This window comes from Emydura macquarii, unplaced genomic scaffold (assembly GCF_026122565.2).
Source record: "Emydura macquarii macquarii isolate MOO-44397 ecotype Brisbane River unplaced genomic scaffold, CSIRO-AGI_Emac_v2 contig_973, whole genome shotgun sequence".
Taxonomy (NCBI): Eukaryota; Metazoa; Chordata; order Testudines; family Chelidae; genus Emydura; species Emydura macquarii.
The window spans coordinates 626,725-644,100 of NW_027131110.1; the positions used below are offsets into that span (position 1 = coordinate 626,725).

The following is a 17,376-nucleotide window of genomic DNA, read 5'->3' on the forward strand; positions in this document are numbered from 1 at the left end:
GGGTTTCGGGGGGTTACCCGGGCCTGGGAACCGCGGGGGGGGCCGGTGCAGCGAGCAGCTGTGACCATGCCCGGCTCAGCCCCGGGACCGGGCGCCGCTTTTCCGCGCTGCTATTGAACCAGGCGGCTGTAGCTATTTCCCCTCGGCCCGTTTTTAACTGGGGGGGGGGGGCGCGGGGGGGCTTTTTTATCCTCTCCCGAGGCTGGAGCGCTGGCGGCGGGTTCCCGAGCCCGGGCTCGCTGGGATCCGCGCCGCAGAGGCTGCCCCGAGCCGGGCGCGGGGGAAATCAGCCCCCGGCACTGGGGGGAGGTCGCGGGGCTGGGGGCTGCACCCCGCCCCGGGGTCACCGCTGCGGTGGGAGCGAGGGGCGCGGAGCCCGGGGGGGGGGATCCTTCAGAAATAAACCTCGCCCCGGATTGGGGTTGTTTTTTGGGGGGGGAAGGGGAAGGGCAGCCGGAGGTGAAGGTGTCTCGCACCGCCCGCCCCCCTCCGCCGCATCCTGCACCCCACGGCCGAGGGGCCCCCCCCAGATCCCCCCCACCTCCTGACAATACAAAATAGCGATTTTTTGTTTGTTTTTGCAGCCGAATCTCCATGTCTGGGGGCTGCCCCCCCCATTTACACACTCACTCACACTCACTCACACACACACACACACACACACACACACACTCACACACACTCACACACACACACACTCACTCACACACACACTCAGACACCCACACACACACACACACTCACACACACACACTCACACACACACACTCACACACACGAGGCGGCTGCGTCTGTGCCAGGGGCTGCGGCATCCCTGCGCGGCGGGGGGGGGGGGGATCCCGGGAAAGGAACCGCGCCCCGCCGACCCCCCCCGCCCCCGCCGGTACCTACCGGGAGCCGCGCCCGGGCCGGCGGCGAGGACCAGGGCGAGGGTCAGCAGCAGACGCGGGGCAGGTCCCGCGCGGGGAGCCCCGGCGGCACCGGCTGCTCTGCGCATCGTGGCATTGGCCGGACAACCCGCCCCCCCCGCACCCCCAGCCCCGCCGCCCCCTCCTCCCGGCTCCGCTCCGCCTCCCGCCCCGCCGGCCCCCTGCAGCCGGCTCAGCCCCCGATGCGGGAGAAGGGGGGCGGCGGCCGGGCTCCCCGCCTTCCTCTGCGCGGCCGGAGCGCCCCGTCCTCCTGCGCCCGGTGCCCGGCTGGCGGAGGCGAGACAGCGCGATGCAGCCCCGGGCTCCCGGCCACGCGTCAGCGCTGACGCGGGCTGGGCTGCCGCCGCCCGGGGAGAGCGGGGCGGGGAGGTGGGGAGCCGGCCAGCGCAGCCCCCGCCGCCCCCTGCCCCACCCCGATCCCTGCCGGCTGCCGGCCCCGGCCCGGGGCGGGGACCGGAGAGCGAGCGTGGGAAAAGGGGGTGTGTGGGGGGGGACAGGCGCCTGGGTGAGACAGAGCCCCGAAATGGGGACTGTCCCCGTCAGATCAGGGCTGGGGGTCACCCTCCGGCCTGCCGGGGTCGGTCTGCCACCGGCGCGGCGCCCCAGAGACAAGCGGGGCCCGGGGACCGCACCGCCGCCGCGGGTGGGCTGGGGAGAACCGGCCCGGAGAGCTCCCGGGCGGCGGGTACTAGCCAGCGGCCACCGGCGAAGGCCAGGCGAGCCCGGCTTTTTATTACACACACACACACACACACACACACACACACACACACGCACACACACACACACACACACACACACACACACGAGTGTCTCTGTCTAGCACACATAGGCGCTCGCTCCACTACAGGTGTCTGGGCTCAGCGGTGACATGCTGCGCTCCGGGCGGTGCAGCAGATCAGCCCGGATTATCCTGCCGGGCCCTGCTGACCTGACGGGCCCCGGCTCGGCCCCGCTGGCAGAGCCGCAGCCAGCTCACCCATGAGCACGGGCGGAGAGAGCCGGCTCGTGAGCCCTGCAGAGACACAAAGCGAGGGCTACAGGACTGAGATGTCTGTGCAGTCAGACGAGACACACGTCCCTTCCCAGCACATTCCATAGCCACAGCTGTGCACACACACACACACACACGCACACACACACACACACGCACCACAAGCAACGTATGAGCACACCTCCTGCATGTAGAAGCGTGAAACACAGAGAGCCAGACATCATTGCGGTCCCTCCGTGAGAAACCGAGGGACGCTGTCCTGCGGGGGACAGTGCAGAGGAGCAACCTGCATCTCTAGCAGGAGACAAATCCATCACCGCTCAGCACGCAGAGGTCAGCTCCCTGCACCAGGACGAGAGATGAAGCAGCACCGCACGTTAGTGGACACAATGCGAGCCCACCGCGGGATGCTAGACAGGTTTTATCAGCCAGGAGAGGCAAAGACTCGAGTGAGGGATGTGGCTCAGGCCCAACGCGTGCTGATTAAACCTGCCTACCCCATGCAGGCTGTGTGTTAGATCCGCTCAGAAAATAGGATTTCCAGCCCAGGGAAATTCTAACATTTCAACATTGATTTTCATTCCAAATCGGGGGAAGGGGGAGGGGGTGTCAAAATTTCCCACAGAATGGAAATCCCAAAAACATGTCTGTTGACAGGTTTCATTTCAATAAGATTAAAACATTTCCCTCCAATAACACGCAAACATTATTACAGTCTAATAGATACTGACCTTATTATAAAAGGCAACACAAAATTAAAAACGATAAAGTTGAGACAAGACATTTTTTACCCCTTATCAAAACCAAACCCAGTCCACATTATTGCAACAAGAAAGTCAAAATGCTTCACTTCGAAAGCATGCCAGCCGAAAATTGCATCAGAATTGACAGGTTCCCACAAACATGTTTCAGTTTCAATGAAACTGCGTTTTCTGACGGAAAACTGTTCCTTTAGACATTTTCAGCCAGCCCTAGTCTATACCTGTGTGTGTCACAGCCAGACTATTCTTAGAAACAATTTGGAGCAGTTGAAAACATTTATTGGGACTATTTCATGTATCTCTCTGCCTGCTAAGTGCCTTAGTTACCCCAGCGCTGGTGTACAGGGCTCAGAAGAGGACAAGGAGTAACACACCTCTAAAAGTGACCCGCAATATCTTGTCTCTACGTCATGATTCAAGCTCCAACACCACACAACCAGTCAAGGCTCAAGATAAAAGGGACGGTCCCAGTGCTACTCCATCATGGGGCTTCAGCATGTGTTGTTAGCCCTCGTGGGTTACAAAACACCAGCCTGCCAGCCTTTCATAGGTTCAGGACTGAATGGTGCCCATCAGACAGACATCATCTGGAGGCGGAAAAGGCAGGAAAAGAAAGATTTTTGTGTCAGGTTATGTTTATCCCAAATGGTGCCTGTCTGAAGCTGCTGAAATAGACCTGGTGCAGAGATTAGTGAGCAGCAGACAGGTGACACAAGGCAAGCAAGATTGGGTTAATGCATAGATACCGTAGGCCCATGCATAGGGCACCAGCTCCTGGAATCATGTGATTAAGTGAGACTCTCAGGGTGTTTTTTTTTTTTTTTAAACCTTTCTAATCCTCGTGGTTGTAGAGAAAAGTGTGGAACCGTGACCTGAGTGTATCCAATGCCATGGTGTAGGCCTGAGCCTGCAGACAGCCTGAAACAATAGGGTAAACTGCCCCCCGGCATCTCAGCGGGGTGTTAACACCCAGACCAACTGCTCTGGCGGGCCCAGCCAACACCAGCCTAGCAGAGAGAGGACTGTGTCTGGGGGGGGGCCAGGAAAAGAGAGTAGTGGTCCCAGCCCACTGCCCTTCCCAAATGGATATGCCCCACCCGCTGGGGTAACTCCTGGCGGGGGGGCCTCCTGCGGCCAACCCTGCCTCTCCAGAGTTGGGAGACCCCTTGCCCCTGCTGTTCTGGCAGGAGCCCTGCCACCACAACGCCAAGCAGCAGGCAAGGCCATGGACCGCCGAGGCCCACCCTGGTGTGCACAAAGCAGCAGAGGGAGATGGGGCCAGCGCCTCCGCCAGCACAAATCAGGCTCGCCCCACTGATTCCAATGGAGCGGTTCTGATTTGACACCTGCTGAAGACCTGTCCCCCGGGGAGGGATGGATGGACAGATAGATCGCATGAACAGGTCGGTGTACAGCAGACACTGCGGCCGGAGAGCCTGGCTAAGGCAGATGGTAGGTTTCCTGGAGAGCTGATTTCCCCTTCAGTGAGCCTCCAGGCTGACCGCGCCATCCAGGCGCGCAGACACATGCCCCCTAAGGATCGCAGCCTGCTCAGCGCTGGCCCTGCTGGCGCCGCCCAGTTCAGCGTCCGTTGGAGGAAGAGCAGGCCTGGCCTCAGCTACCGGCGAGCAGGATTCTCAGAGAGAGAGCAGGGCTCCTGCGGTGGATCTTATGCAGAAGGAGGGGGGAACCAAGGGGGTTTCCTGGGCTGGGGACCTGCCCGGAGAGAGGTTGCCTCTGGCTGTGGCATCCTGCAGAGAAGGGGCGCAGCGGCTCAGAAAGGCTGGGCCTTGGGTGGAGATGGGTCCATTTGACCTGTTCTCTCCTGGGGTTGTCACACCCCCTCCGGCCACAGGGCGCAGGGCGTGGAAGAAAAGGAAGCAATGTGCAGAAGACCCACAGCAGGTGAAGCTAAGGGGCCGGATTCTCCCCATTCCCTCCCCTGAGCCCCGGGGACTTCACACACGTGCGGCAGTGGACGGATCGGGCCCACAGCCGGGAGAGCAGGTGGGGGAGGGGGCCGGATTCCAGACTTGCAACTTAGCGACATTGAAAAGGGACTGAGCTGCAGCGTGGGAGGAAGGGGCAGGGGGTCTGCTGGGAGCCCACACAGAGGCTGAATTGAGACGGAGAACAGAGGGGAGAGGAGAGGAGCCGTGCCGACGTGACCGGCTTAGCAATCGGCGAGAGGGAGAGAGGGTGGCTCACTGCCCGTCAGGCTCCGGGCAGCAGGCTGCGGGCGTCTGCGGCCAGTCAGTCCTGGGGTGACTCCGCCGGCTCCAAGGAAATAATGCTGGGAACAAACTTGGCCCTGCAATGTTAGGAGCCATTAGATCTAAAGCAGCCCGTCAGCTGTGAGCCGAACCATCTACATGCTATGATGACAGTGTGTGTGTGTGTGTTTTGTGTGTGTGTCTGAGTGAACCTGTGAATGTGCACTTAATAGCATGCATACGAGAGAGTGTCAGTGTGTGTGCATGTATGAGTGCGTGTGTGTGGAGGGTGTGTCCATGGGTGTGTATGAGTGAGCACTTGTGTGCGTGCGCCCATGTGTAAGACGGAGTTTGTTGTCTGCACACACATGGGCGTGTATAAGAACGACCATGCTTGTGATTGCACAGATCTGTGAGTATAAGTGTATGCATGTGTAGTGTGTGAGCGCATGTGCACCCCCCCTCCCCCTCAGTGCTTGTGCACCCACGGAAATCGGTGCCTGACTAGTCAGGATAGAAGTTAGCCCTGAACCTGCCGCACCGGAGTCAGGCTTGCTGACTCCAGAGTGGACATGGGCCCAACCGCCTGGCTGCAAATCTGGGTCCTCTCTCAGCCATGCCTGTTACCAAACCTTGGTGCACTGGGGACGCTCCAGAGGCTTGGTTAAAAAGTCCAGGTTGTGCCAGTATTTCAAAAAAGTAAACGGGATGAGCTGCATAACCACAGGCTGGTTAGCCTGCCACCCATCCCTGGTTCAATCATGGCAAAATTGCTCTGCGCTGCAATCAGAGACTTAAAGGCAGGTAGCACAATTAATGGCAACCAATGTGGTTTTAAGGAAAATAGGTCTTGTCAGCCAATTGTGCTGTTGTTTTTAGATGAGACCACACGGTTGGTTGATAAAGGTAAATGTACTGACATAATGTACCTAGACTGCCGTACGGCATTTGCCTGCATTCTACATGAGATGCCAATATAAAAGAAGCACTATACAAAATTAACGCAACCCCTATGCACTGGATTAAAACCGTTTTTAGCACACGATGCTAAGCCCCGCTAGCGCGCGTCTGACTGCCCGGACTGGGCAGCTCGCGCCCCACTACCGTGTAGACAGACCCTAAGTGACGCTCTCGAAGTTAAGGGAGACAGCGATCCCAGGCGTCCAGACTCTTAGTTCTCTGCTCGAACCAGACAAGATGCGAGTTCAGGAGCCTGCGGTTCCCCTGCAAGAGTTCCCAGCACAAGGCATCGAGCAAACCTCATTGCTAGGCATCAGCTCGCTGGCCGCTGTATGCATTTGCACAGCATCTAGCACAGTGGGGCCCTGACCCTCAACTGTGGCCGCTAGGCGTTACCGGACTAGAAATAAAAATCCATAGATAGTCTAGGCCTGGAGCCAATGCTGGATCATTCTCTACGGTATCTGCTCCACCGTTCGTTTGAAATAGTCAAAGGGATGGCGTTTCTGCCACGTCTCTTGGAGACCAGGAGACGTCAACATGAGGATGTTTTTTCTTTGTTTCATTTCATTCCATTAGAAGCAACTTACCACATAATGTAGAGAGCTTCCTTTGTGTGGAAGGATTTCTATATAAAGCCACCACTTCACCTACCACTGAAATGCAGCCACCTCTGGGCTGGAACAGGGCAGCGGTGTCACAGGAAACACAGCACAGCAGTTCAGCGAGGTGTGAAAGAATAGTGCAACCCCCTGAAACCGTGGGGGAGTTTCAAAAGGTGGAAGGCAATTTCCTCAGTTGGCCTGTGGACAGGACACGACCCTGTCCCCTGGTGTCCAGAGGAAGCCACCTCCAGCCCCACGGGTTCCCCGGATACCAAACTGGGGCATTGGTTTCAGTACTCACTCAGAAGGGGGAGGGGGGACCCAGCTACTGACTCACCAGCGTTGCTGCCCTGGGGCCACCCTGAACCCCAGCCCTCTCCTTGCTCAGTGCTTGCGCAGCTGCTGCCCGGGTACTGACTCGGCCTCCTAAGCTGCTGCTTCAACACGCGTCAGCTCCCCTAGCATGCATCCGCCTCTCCCCAGCTGGTGCTGCACTGATGGAGGGGCAAGGGGGGGAGTCACCCGACTACAGGGCAAGCGCCCCCCACCACGTGCCTTCACCTTGCCCTGGTGGGATTCTCTCAAGGGACCCGTTTGGTTTCTGCAGCCTATTTAGTCCTTGACCTGTGGCTACCACCAAGGGGCCCAGTAAGCGCCACTTGTGATGGTGGTGTCCGGTGGGGGACAGCTGCGTACTGGGAGCTGGGCTGAGAACCGACACGCTCATTTCACATGGGCCAGAACTGAGGAGGCTAGCACCTTTCAGTCTGCACCAAGCTGGGCTGGGCGGGTTTGAGCGGAGAGGTCCCGGCGATGGGAAGCACCAGCAGCCACTGCCAACCCCTCTAACGCTGCCGTCCCTCTCTTCTGCTTGGCCAGGGTTGTTTTCCTGAGCTCAGCGAGGCCTGAGACCCCACATGTGCAATCCGTGCAAGGTGCTGTCCGTCTGGGTGCCACATGTTGCACTGGTGCATTTCCCCTGGGGGAGTAGCGGAGAATTCAAGGGCGGTGGGGCTGAGCTGTCTGATAGGAACAGAAGCCAAGGGGTGCAGGAGACGCCTCAAAAACTACCCCTGGCCCCATGCTCAGCCGGATTCTAGCTGGACAGAGACGCCGAGCCAGCCCGCGGCCATGGACAAGGACACGTCACTCCCGCCGGGGCGCTGAGCTCCCCCAGCGGGCGCCCGTCACACAGCGCGCGCTGCGAACAAGCCCGGCTCTGTCTGCTCTGACACCGGGTTTTTCAAAAGGAGATTGAAGGGGCTGCACCTGCTTAACATTCCCGGCGCTTCCGCCTCGCCGGGATGAATGCGCTGCCAGACGCCCGGCTTGCAGACACGGCTTGGCGCCGTTTCCAAGGGGACCAAGGGAGAGGCCAGGCCTCAGCCTTGCTGCTGCGGCTGGGGGGGAGTGGGGGGTTGGGAGGATGGAGGTGGGGGAAGGCGCTACAGGCCCCGGGTGCCTGGGGAAGGGTCGCAGCACGATTCCCTGCAGAGCCCACCCCGCACGTCCTTCCTGGAGGGCTCGCCCCATCCCCGTGCGATGCTGCCACGCCCGCTCTCCATCGCCGAGGCATCTGACACGGCCCCTGCCGCCCCCCCCAGTGGGAGGATGAGCCTCCCCGTCTCTCTCCATGGGGCCGCCCCACTGCTGGAGATGATGAGCTCTTTGGGGCCGGGGCGGTGTCTTTGTCCGCCAGGGCCCGCTGCGGCGGTGGAAGGTGGGCAGAGGTGGGGCTCTCCCCTCGCTCGAGGGCTGTGCCGCACCTGGGTCCCAGACGCGGCCTCCGGCACTACCAGCTACACGGCTAATGAACACCACCGTGGGGACGCTGCAGGGGCCACGGTGGAGCCATGCAGGGGACGCTCCCCGACAGAACAGCACCAAGAACCCACCTCACCTGCCGGCCCGTGAGCCAAGAACATGCAGCTCACGTCACGTTCCCGCCCGCGGTTTTAGTGCCTGGCTAGACACACCCTGCAGCCAAGGGAAGCAGCACGGCAGGGCCTAGCACTGCAGACTCGGGCCTGCCTCCCATGCATTGGTGGGATCTGGCAGCTGGCCGGGTAGCTCTTCGGGGTACAGGCCGCGTGTCCCCCCAGCCTGTTCCAGAGCTCCTGGTGCACTGCGGGCCGTGTTGAAATATAACAGGACTCAGTGATCCCCGTGTTCCCGGTCAGGACGATGAACTCCGTGTCTTATGGCGGCGCCTCGAGGGCCCCCTGACCATGGGTACCTGGGCACAGACACACAGCGAGCCGGTCCCAGCCCCCACGTGCGCAGGCAGGGACCGTTCACTGCAGATGCGTGGGCGCCAAGTGAGGGGTTAGGCGCCTACAGGGCTCGGAAGCGGCCCAGCGGGAGTTTTGTGCATCCCAGCCGGGCTAAAAACAGGAGCCGGGCTAAGGCGCTGCGTGGCTGTAGCCCAAAGACCTGGCAGCTGCTCTCCAAGACGAGGGTCGGCGGGTGGATGCAGCAAAGGCCAGGGGAGAGCAAGGACACGGTCCTTCTTGAGAGGATCCTTTCCCCACCGCCTGTGCAAACAAGCGAGATCTCGCCTCCAGCAAGGGTCCCAAGGACTCCTACTGCCCCGTCCTGCGGGGCGTGGGGCTGGACCCCCCAGGTCATTCCACGGGGGAGACAGGCTTGACCCCTGGCCCCGGTAGGCGGCTTTCATGGGATGGTTCTCTCCTGAGAAGGTGTTTTGCCAGCACAGCTCCCCACCAGAAACCAAGGAAAGGTGGCCAGAGAGGGGAGGAATTTAAAAAGCCGGGCACATGCCATCGTTTTAGTTCAGCCCTTGCCCCCCACAGGTGCTGCAGCAGCGTGTCCATGCTCCCAAACACACAGCCTGGGTAAACACACAACGACAGCATCGTTTCTCATGATTTGAACACGAAGAGCAGGTTTCTGGCTTGACCTGGCAGCTGGGTGTAGGCTCCTGAGGACGGGGAGCGGGTCTCCTTCCCTGGCACAGAGCGCCAACCTGATCTCATCACTCCGGACGCTTCTTACAGCGATCCGAAGCCAGGCACGCGTCGCCGGGACCAGGAGCACGGCCAGGGAGAAACACTTCGTCTCGTTGGGCTCACCCCACGGCCGTGGCGGTTCTGGGTGCCAAAGGAATTCAGGGCTCAGCGGTCACTGAGTTCATGGGGCAGGGAGCACACCTGCTGCCTCAGAGCCGCCTCTGAGACAAGGTCGCGCTTGCTGAGATCACGCTCGGGAGCAGGAATGAAAAAAGCAGGGAGTCTTCACAGCTCGGAGTTTAAAACCCATCCCTGCTCCTCCCCCGGTGGCTGTGGTTTTAGAGTAGAAGACCTGGATTCTGGCCTCTGCTCTGTTCTCCACACGGCGCTCCATCACGAAAGGGGCTGCAGCAGGCCAAAGGAAAATGCCCCAGGTCCAGGAGTGGTGCAGGGCCGGCCTGAGTGGCCCTACACTGCACCCCCGCTGCTGGGTGTTGGCTGGGGACATGCGGATCGCATGCGGGGCTACAAGAATTTGGGAGCTGGGAGGCCCATGTATGCTGGGACCCCAGAGACATGTAGTTCCCCAGCGCTGGGTGCCAGCATCTCCACTTTCATTTGCCACCATGTTTCTCGCCGTCGAGGTTGCCGGGAGGACATTGAAAACATGCTCAGAGCAGCGATGTCTGCCGGGGTCTGAAGAGAACTGGAGGTGCTCGCTCTGAGACGGGGGAGCTGCCCCATTCAGCTCAGGAAGTCCACACTGACCCCAGTGCAGCACACAGGATTCATTGGGGCCACCCTGGACGCCTCCCAGGCCAGAGCCTTCCTGCCTCAGCCACGTTTCGAGGCGATGGTCTCTATCATCTCCCAGCTGCACCGATGCTCCATGACAACAGCCAGGCACTGCCTACAGCTGTTACGCCACATGGCAGCCTGCACGTACCTAGTGAGATTAGCTCGCCGGATGCTCAGACCACTTCAGGCGTGGTTGGCCTCGGTATATGTGCCGAGCAGACACCCGCTGGACCAGGTGTTCACAGTTCCCCCGCCTGTCCTAGCCTCCCTAAACTGGTGGCGGACTCCCAGAACAGTGATGAAGGGCGTTCCGTTCAGGGAACGGGTCCCGTCGGTCACCCTATCTCCAACACCTCTGACGTAGGATGGGGAGCCCACATCAGCACCAACCTAGGCAAACAAATCCAGCTTCTTGCTGTCTTTGTCCCGGGGAGCGGAACCTGACCGACTTTGCCTGTCCCTCTGATTGGCTGTGTCTACCACCAGGGTTCCTAGGGCCGGGTGAGCGAACAGATACTTGAACCCTTTGGCTGGGACATAATACCTTTTCTCGGCCACCTTCGAATAGGGGCGACCGAGGAAGGGGTTTGCCACAGGCCTTTACAATTTTGAGGACCTTGTCATGGACTGGTAAGGCCACCCTCGCTGGGGCAGCCGTCGCCTGCACATTGAAGAGGGTATCATCAGCCTGCACTAACTCTTTGCCCGCCAGCCCCAAGTTGGAGGCCACCCTCTTGAGCAGCTCCTGGTGCGCCCTGAAATCCTCCAGTGGCGCCATATGGTCCCAGGAGACTGCCTCGTCCGGTGAGGAGGAAGAGGACTGCCAAGGCGTGTCCTGCGGGTGTTCCCTCACCTGACGAAGGGTTGCATCCATTGAGGGTCCCTCCATGGGGTCCGATTCCCCGTCCGAGGAGCAGTGTCTATGGGCCTTCTCCTGTGCTGGAGGCACGGACTACACCCCCGCTGACAGGGTGGATTGTGGCCCCGGTCCCATCTGGATACCCCATGGGGCCAAATAAGGCCATTGTTGCAGCCATTGTCCCAGGGGCCAAACCGGGGCTGACTGCGCCACCTGCTACGATGCCTTGTGGGAGCGTCGGCTGTCCCGACGACTGTCCCCCCCTATGGAACTCTGAGCCACTAGACCAGCGGTGCCGTGCCCATCCTCGATCCCGGGTGCCATGGCAGGGACCGTCCTCTTGATGCCTCCGACGTGGAGGATGACGAGGACCACCTCTGTCGCTGCAAGTGGTGCTGACCGACGGCGGTGCGCTCCGAAGAGCTCTCGGTACCAGAGCGCCGTTGCGGTACCGAGGACTTGCGGCGCCGCTTGCCCTTCAGTGACCGAGACCGGCGCCACTCTGGACTCCATGGTGCCGAGACGGACTCCAGCGACCGGGTTCCGCGTTGAGGACTGCGCAGTGCGGGGTCCTTGGATGGCGACTGGGTTCTGCGCTGCCTCAGTGCGAGCGAACTCCTCGGTGCCGGGGATCTGGAGCGGGAGCTGTCCGAGCGCTGCCTGGCGGACCTCGACCGGTGCCGCCTCTTGGCCTGCGCTGCCTCTGGTGCCAGGGACCGACGTCGGAGCCGAGAGGGAGACTCCGCATCCTGAGTCGAAGCAGGTCGGCTTGATGATGCCAACCTGGAGTGACTGCTGGGGGAGTGTCCTCGCTTTACCCCCGATGGCTGTCCGGTGGGAGATCTTCCTCCCTGTACCGGGGATCTCCACTGCCCTTCGGGGGACCCAATGCAGGCTTGACCCGGGACACCGGCCCCTTCTCCCTCGACGGAGGGGGGGCTGAGGTGGCGTAGGTAAGGCCAACAAGGTTCTTGCCACCTGAAAAGCCTCTGGTGCCGACGATGTCGGCAGGGGCACTCTTCCACTCCCAGGAGTCAGAGAAGGCTCCCTGCTCAGAGATGCAGGCACCGGAGAAGTCTCAACGGGCCAGGTCCAGTGCATCTCCGCACTCAACCCTGCTCGTGCTGACGGTGCAGGGGAGTGTCCGCACTTCGCACTCCGCGTCTTACTCTTCGGTGCCGGCGATGTTGCGCGGTGCTGAGTCGAGGCTGGTGCTGGAGATGCGCTCTGTACCGAGGAGATGCTCGGTGCTGAGGTGTAGCGGGCTGGCTCGGACGCCGGGCGGAGCACTGCCTCCATCAACAGGGCTTTCAACCGGATCGCTCCGTCCTTCTGAGTCCTCAGTTTAAAAGCCCTGCAGATCTTGCACTTATCTTTCCTGTGCTCTTCCCCCAGGCACTTACGGCACCGATCGTGGGGGTCGCTGAGCGGGAAGGCCTTCCTGCAGGAGGCACACGGCTTGAATCCTGGCGACCGTGGCATAGCCCGGCTGCTCTAAGTCCCTCAGGGACTTGCCTTATCTAACGACACTTCACAACTAACTAAAGTACTTCGAATAACAAAGAGGTCGAACAAGGGGAATGGCATTTGCTGCGAGCAAGGCTAGTTCCAGCAACCCTCACGGGCGGAAAGAAGGGACGTGTAGGGCCGTCAGCGCCTCATATACTGCGGCATGTGGGCGGGGTTCCGGGGGCACCGGAGCCAGCCCTACGGGATCTGCTAGAGTGAAAAAAGTTCTGGTAGCCATGCAGGGAGGCGTGCACACATCTATAGTGGAATGGACATGAGCAAGCACTCGGAGGAGAACGATCGCTGGGAGGCGCTAACTGCCCCATTCCTCTCAATGGGCTGCTAACGCAAACCTAACGAATGAAACTACAACTGGCAACAGTAACAATTTCCAGCAGCCCTTTCAGGAGAACGTCCGGCCAATGGGTTTATCCTGCAACCCCAACACGTCCAACCCACCGGCCGCTCCCTGAGACGTCTGCCAGGCACCGCTGCATTTTCAGTACAAGACTCTGCTGCATCCTGGTCACTCCAAGTGAGGGGACGGGACCCAATTAATCTTGTAGCAAATTCAAAACCATCAGGTGCCCTGTACTGAGTGGCTTTGTCCCGTGGGACCAAATTTCTAAAGGCAAAATCCCACTAGATGCCTAAACACCCTGAACCATGCCGCCCTTTTCCCTTTAATTGTGTGCACACCTCTGTCTTTGAACTGCCCTGCAGCTGATCCAGCGTCTCTCAGCTGCCACCCTAGAATGCAGGCACTTGCCCACAGACATTAGCTCCAGCTCATGGCAAGGGACCCTGAGTAGATCTGAGAACAGCGGCACGGGAGAATTCAAAGGCAGCTGTGGATGAGCAAAGTGTTCCTCTCATTGCCCAGCGTCCCTTCGCTGGTGTGTGTGTGTCTGGTGAAACTGATGTTTACCGGCAAAAATCTAACCCGTCCAAGGCTAGGTATGTCCTTTCTGAAAGGCAGTGTGGCAAAGCGGATGAGCCTTACTCTGTTATATGAAAGACCTGGGCTTTATTGAGCTCTGCCTGAAGTTACCTTGTATAGTTAAAGGGGCGAATGACAAGTACCTTCCCCGAACGTAATAGTACGTGGCCTTGGTTAGTAATAGGGTTGTGAGGGGCACAGATATATTCTTGGCAGAAGAGCCGGAGCTGCAATTTATGGTCTCCTGGCTTGCATCTCAGTGCACCTTCCCCTAAGCTACATTGCGCACCAGGCATCTCCATCCCCGTCCCTTTTCACATGAACTCCTGCAAGCAGGGGCCACAATCATCTTGTTCATCACGTTGCAGAAACGTGATGGATGACACCCAATTCAATTCTGTCTCCATTTCTCTCTGGCCTATTTCCTATTGGATACCTGCAGGCTCCACAAGATGGCACCATGCCACCCAGTCAGGGAGCCTGCTGGATTTGTGCCTACCTATCTATCTCAGCAAATCTAACCGGGCTCCCCGTGGATTCCTTTCGCAAGACGTCTGCCATACACAGCGCTCCAGAGGCTTGGAGCATTTCCAGCAGCACTGAGATGGGAACTATTCTCCCTCCAGTGCCTTCCAGGTTAGCTGCAGCCTACCTAGAATTCTCTGGTGGGAGAAGCAGCCCTGGGTATTAGCCTAAGAAGGGATAGACCTGGAGTTTAGTCCCAACACGTCAGGTTTGCTTGAACAGAAAGCAAATAAAGCAGTTCATCACACTTACACATTTCTCTGCACTGCTGAAAACTAGACCACAGTATCAGGCTGGTACTGCAAGAGAAACTGACTAACCCTGCATAAATCAGAACCACCAGTCTGGTTTCTTTGGCCAAGATGAGCAAAATGCAGGTAAGTGAACCACTGGCATTAGATGACCTGTTTCAGTCTCAAGAAGATGAGGTGTCACCAAATAACGCTGACATTTCGTAAGTGCCTTTCGTCTTGAAGGATGCACTTCACAGACGCGATTGTGCACACAAATCCCTTTGCTGCTGAAATGCAGCCACGGCTAAGGTAGAACATGGCAGATATTTAACAGGGCAAGGCGTGGACAGGATGCTCTATCCACCTGAAACCGCAGGGGAAGCTTAGGCGGGCAGAATGTAATTAGCCATGTTGGTATCTGGCCCACAGACTGGTAAAAGCCCTTCACGCTCATGAAACGCATCACAGAATCTAATGACATCAAGTGGTCAGGACCTTGGTTTTACGTCTCATCCAAACGATGGCTCCGCCTCCAGTTGTGAAGTGCTCTCTAGTGCTGTGTTGGGATATGGGCGTGCTGTCAGCGGGAAGAGTGTCCCCTCGGGAGTCACTCGCTGCTTGCAGGGGTTATACACGTAGACCAGGGGACATGCAGCCCCATGGTGCGGTACAGGGGCTGAACCATTCAGCCTGGGCGCATTGGGACCCTTACAAAAATACATCCCCCTAAGCTGGTGGTGGCTGCTAAGAGAAAAGATCAATAGATTCACGGGAAGTGGAAAAAATGCCTTTTAGATTTTAATCCACAACTTTTGCCCTAAAAAAACCACCCTTCATTCAAGGATTTCCAAGCCCTTAATGCGATCCTAGCGTCTCCCCTCCTCCTCTGTCCCTCTCACCGGCTTCCCAAGCTGTGATGAAGTGGGAATTTTTTTGTAACGTGTTTACGCCTCAGTTTCCTTCTACACGGTGCGTGGCTGTTGGGGGGAGGGGCAGGGAGAATAGACTAAGTCTGCTCTCGGGGCAGAACAGGAGCCATAGGTGGGCAAGTGTCCACGAGGCGGCTGGGCCATCAATGAACAGGCTGAAAAAAAGCCGACCCAAATCAGCAGAGGATCCTCCAGCAAGACAAAGAGATGTCCCAGCACCTGGAAAATCCACAGCGAACAGCCGGAAACCCCGGCGGGCAGGACCTGTGAACGACGCTAGAGAATGAAGAGGACAAGGTGTCAGGTGATGGGGAGGAGGCATGCCCTTAGGGGGACTCAGGAGCTCTCACCTGGAGCAGGAGGGCAAAGGGACAAGAGAGGGAGCCAGAAAGGGAGTGTCACCGCTTGGCTGGCTCATCAGGGGACTGGTCTGACCAGGATGGACTAGGGGTTAACGTCTGCCTCTCCTTGCTCACCTACAGCCTTTCAGATTCTGTAGCCAGGCAACTAACGAGTTGTTACCTTGATTGCAGAGGCTGCCTGTGTCGGGGCAAGTCCTCCCTGGGAGCGCTGCGCCCTAAATGAGGACAGCGCAAGTCTCCCTGGTCTCTGGCTGGGCTGGGCTGGGCTGCTGTGGTGAGCCAGGGAGATTGCTGATGCTGAAGGCCCAGTTGTGGAAGCTCCGGGGGTGCTGCGTGAAACTGGGTGGGACCTGGGGGCCTGGCCCATTAAAGGGGTCACTCCCAAGAGACTGGTTACAGGTTGGGGCATAGACTAGATCCCATGACGAGCCAATAGCGCCATTCTACAAACTGGCAGACTAAGAGACTGCCCGGGTCTCCGGACTCCTAGCCCCGGCCTGTAACTGCAAGACCATCCTTCCTCAGTAAAGATCAGGATCGGAGCATGATTCTTTACCATGGTTCTTACAAGCTGGGCAAAGCCAAACTAACAACAGTAAATATATATTTATATATAGAGAGAGCCCTTTTCATGCATGGATCTCAAAGTGCTGCACAAAGGCGGTCAGGATCATCACCCCATTTTATGGGTGGGAAACCGAGGCAGAGGGACGCAATGACTTGCCCAGGGTCACCCAGCAGCAGAGAAGGGAAGAGAAGCTAGGTCTCCTGGACGGCAGTGCCGTGCCCTATCCACTAGGCCATCCCACTTTCCATGGCAATACAGTAGCATCCTGAGTGTTCGACGTGGGGCTGAAGCATGGTGCAGCGCACAGCAGAGGCATGGCCACACATGGTTTGTCTGTCCTGAGCAGGGGAGCAGGGCTAGAACCCTGCTTGTGAGAACTGTGATTGAAGAGGGCGGCAGTGAGCAGAGTGTTGTCACTAGAACAGACAAGTGGAGCCCTGCGCGGATACAAAACTATGGATCTGCATCCGCAAGCATCACCTTGCATCTGACCCGCCATCCGCACTCCGCCTTTTATCTGGATCTGCATCTGCACTGCACCTGCAGCAGCACATGATCTCGCACTGCCTCTCAGGAGTGTGTGTGTGTGTGTATGTGTGTGTGTGTGTGCCTGCGCGCATTCTGTATATAGGATCTCAAAGGCGGGGAAGCAGCTGTCTGCAGCTCATAGCCTATGAGGCTTCTTCCTTGCCTTCAAGATCCTATACTCCCTCCCCCCCCCATCCCCTGTATACAAAGGGGAGGTGATGGGGGTTTTGCTGCCTGAGGGGAGAGGGAATATAGGATTTCGAAGATAGGGAAGCGTCTCGTAGGCTATGAGTTGCAGAGAGCTGCTCCCCGCCTTTTTTGAGATACTATATTTAGAGCCCTGAGCATAGCTGCATTCAATCTACAATCCTCAAAAACGGTCCGTGGATATAAAGCAGATATCTCCGGGTTTGCAGGGCTCTACAGACAAGGCCCTAGTGCACACTGCATCCATTTTGAGAGGAACCACAGGAGCTTTGCAAAAATCAGCAACTCTTAATTATCTAAACATTTCCCAGGAGGGGTGCTGAAGTGTCAGCACTGTGACCTCTCAGTGAATGGACTACCCAGATGACAGGGAGATCCCCTATTCAACATCCCACTGGCAGCAGAGGATTCACAGAGCCCTTGAAAAGGCTCCCTGAACTGTGACCCCAGAGGTCTGACTGAAAAGGGAAATGTCTATGCATGCTGC

At 58.5% G+C, this 17,376-nt stretch overlaps 1 protein-coding gene across 1 annotated transcript in view; it reads right to left on the reverse strand.

Annotated features, from left to right (window-relative positions):
* CSPG5 (chondroitin sulfate proteoglycan 5) overlaps positions 1-1,029 on the reverse strand; it is a 31,459-nt gene extending 30,430 nt beyond the window's left edge. The window contains exon 1 of the mRNA XM_067544562.1: positions 892-1,029. Coding sequence (XP_067400663.1) covers positions 892-997 — 106 coding nt within the window. The 5' untranslated portion in view covers positions 998-1,029. The remainder of the gene's footprint in view (positions 1-891) is intronic.
* Between the last annotated feature and the right edge of the window lie 16,347 nt (positions 1,030-17,376).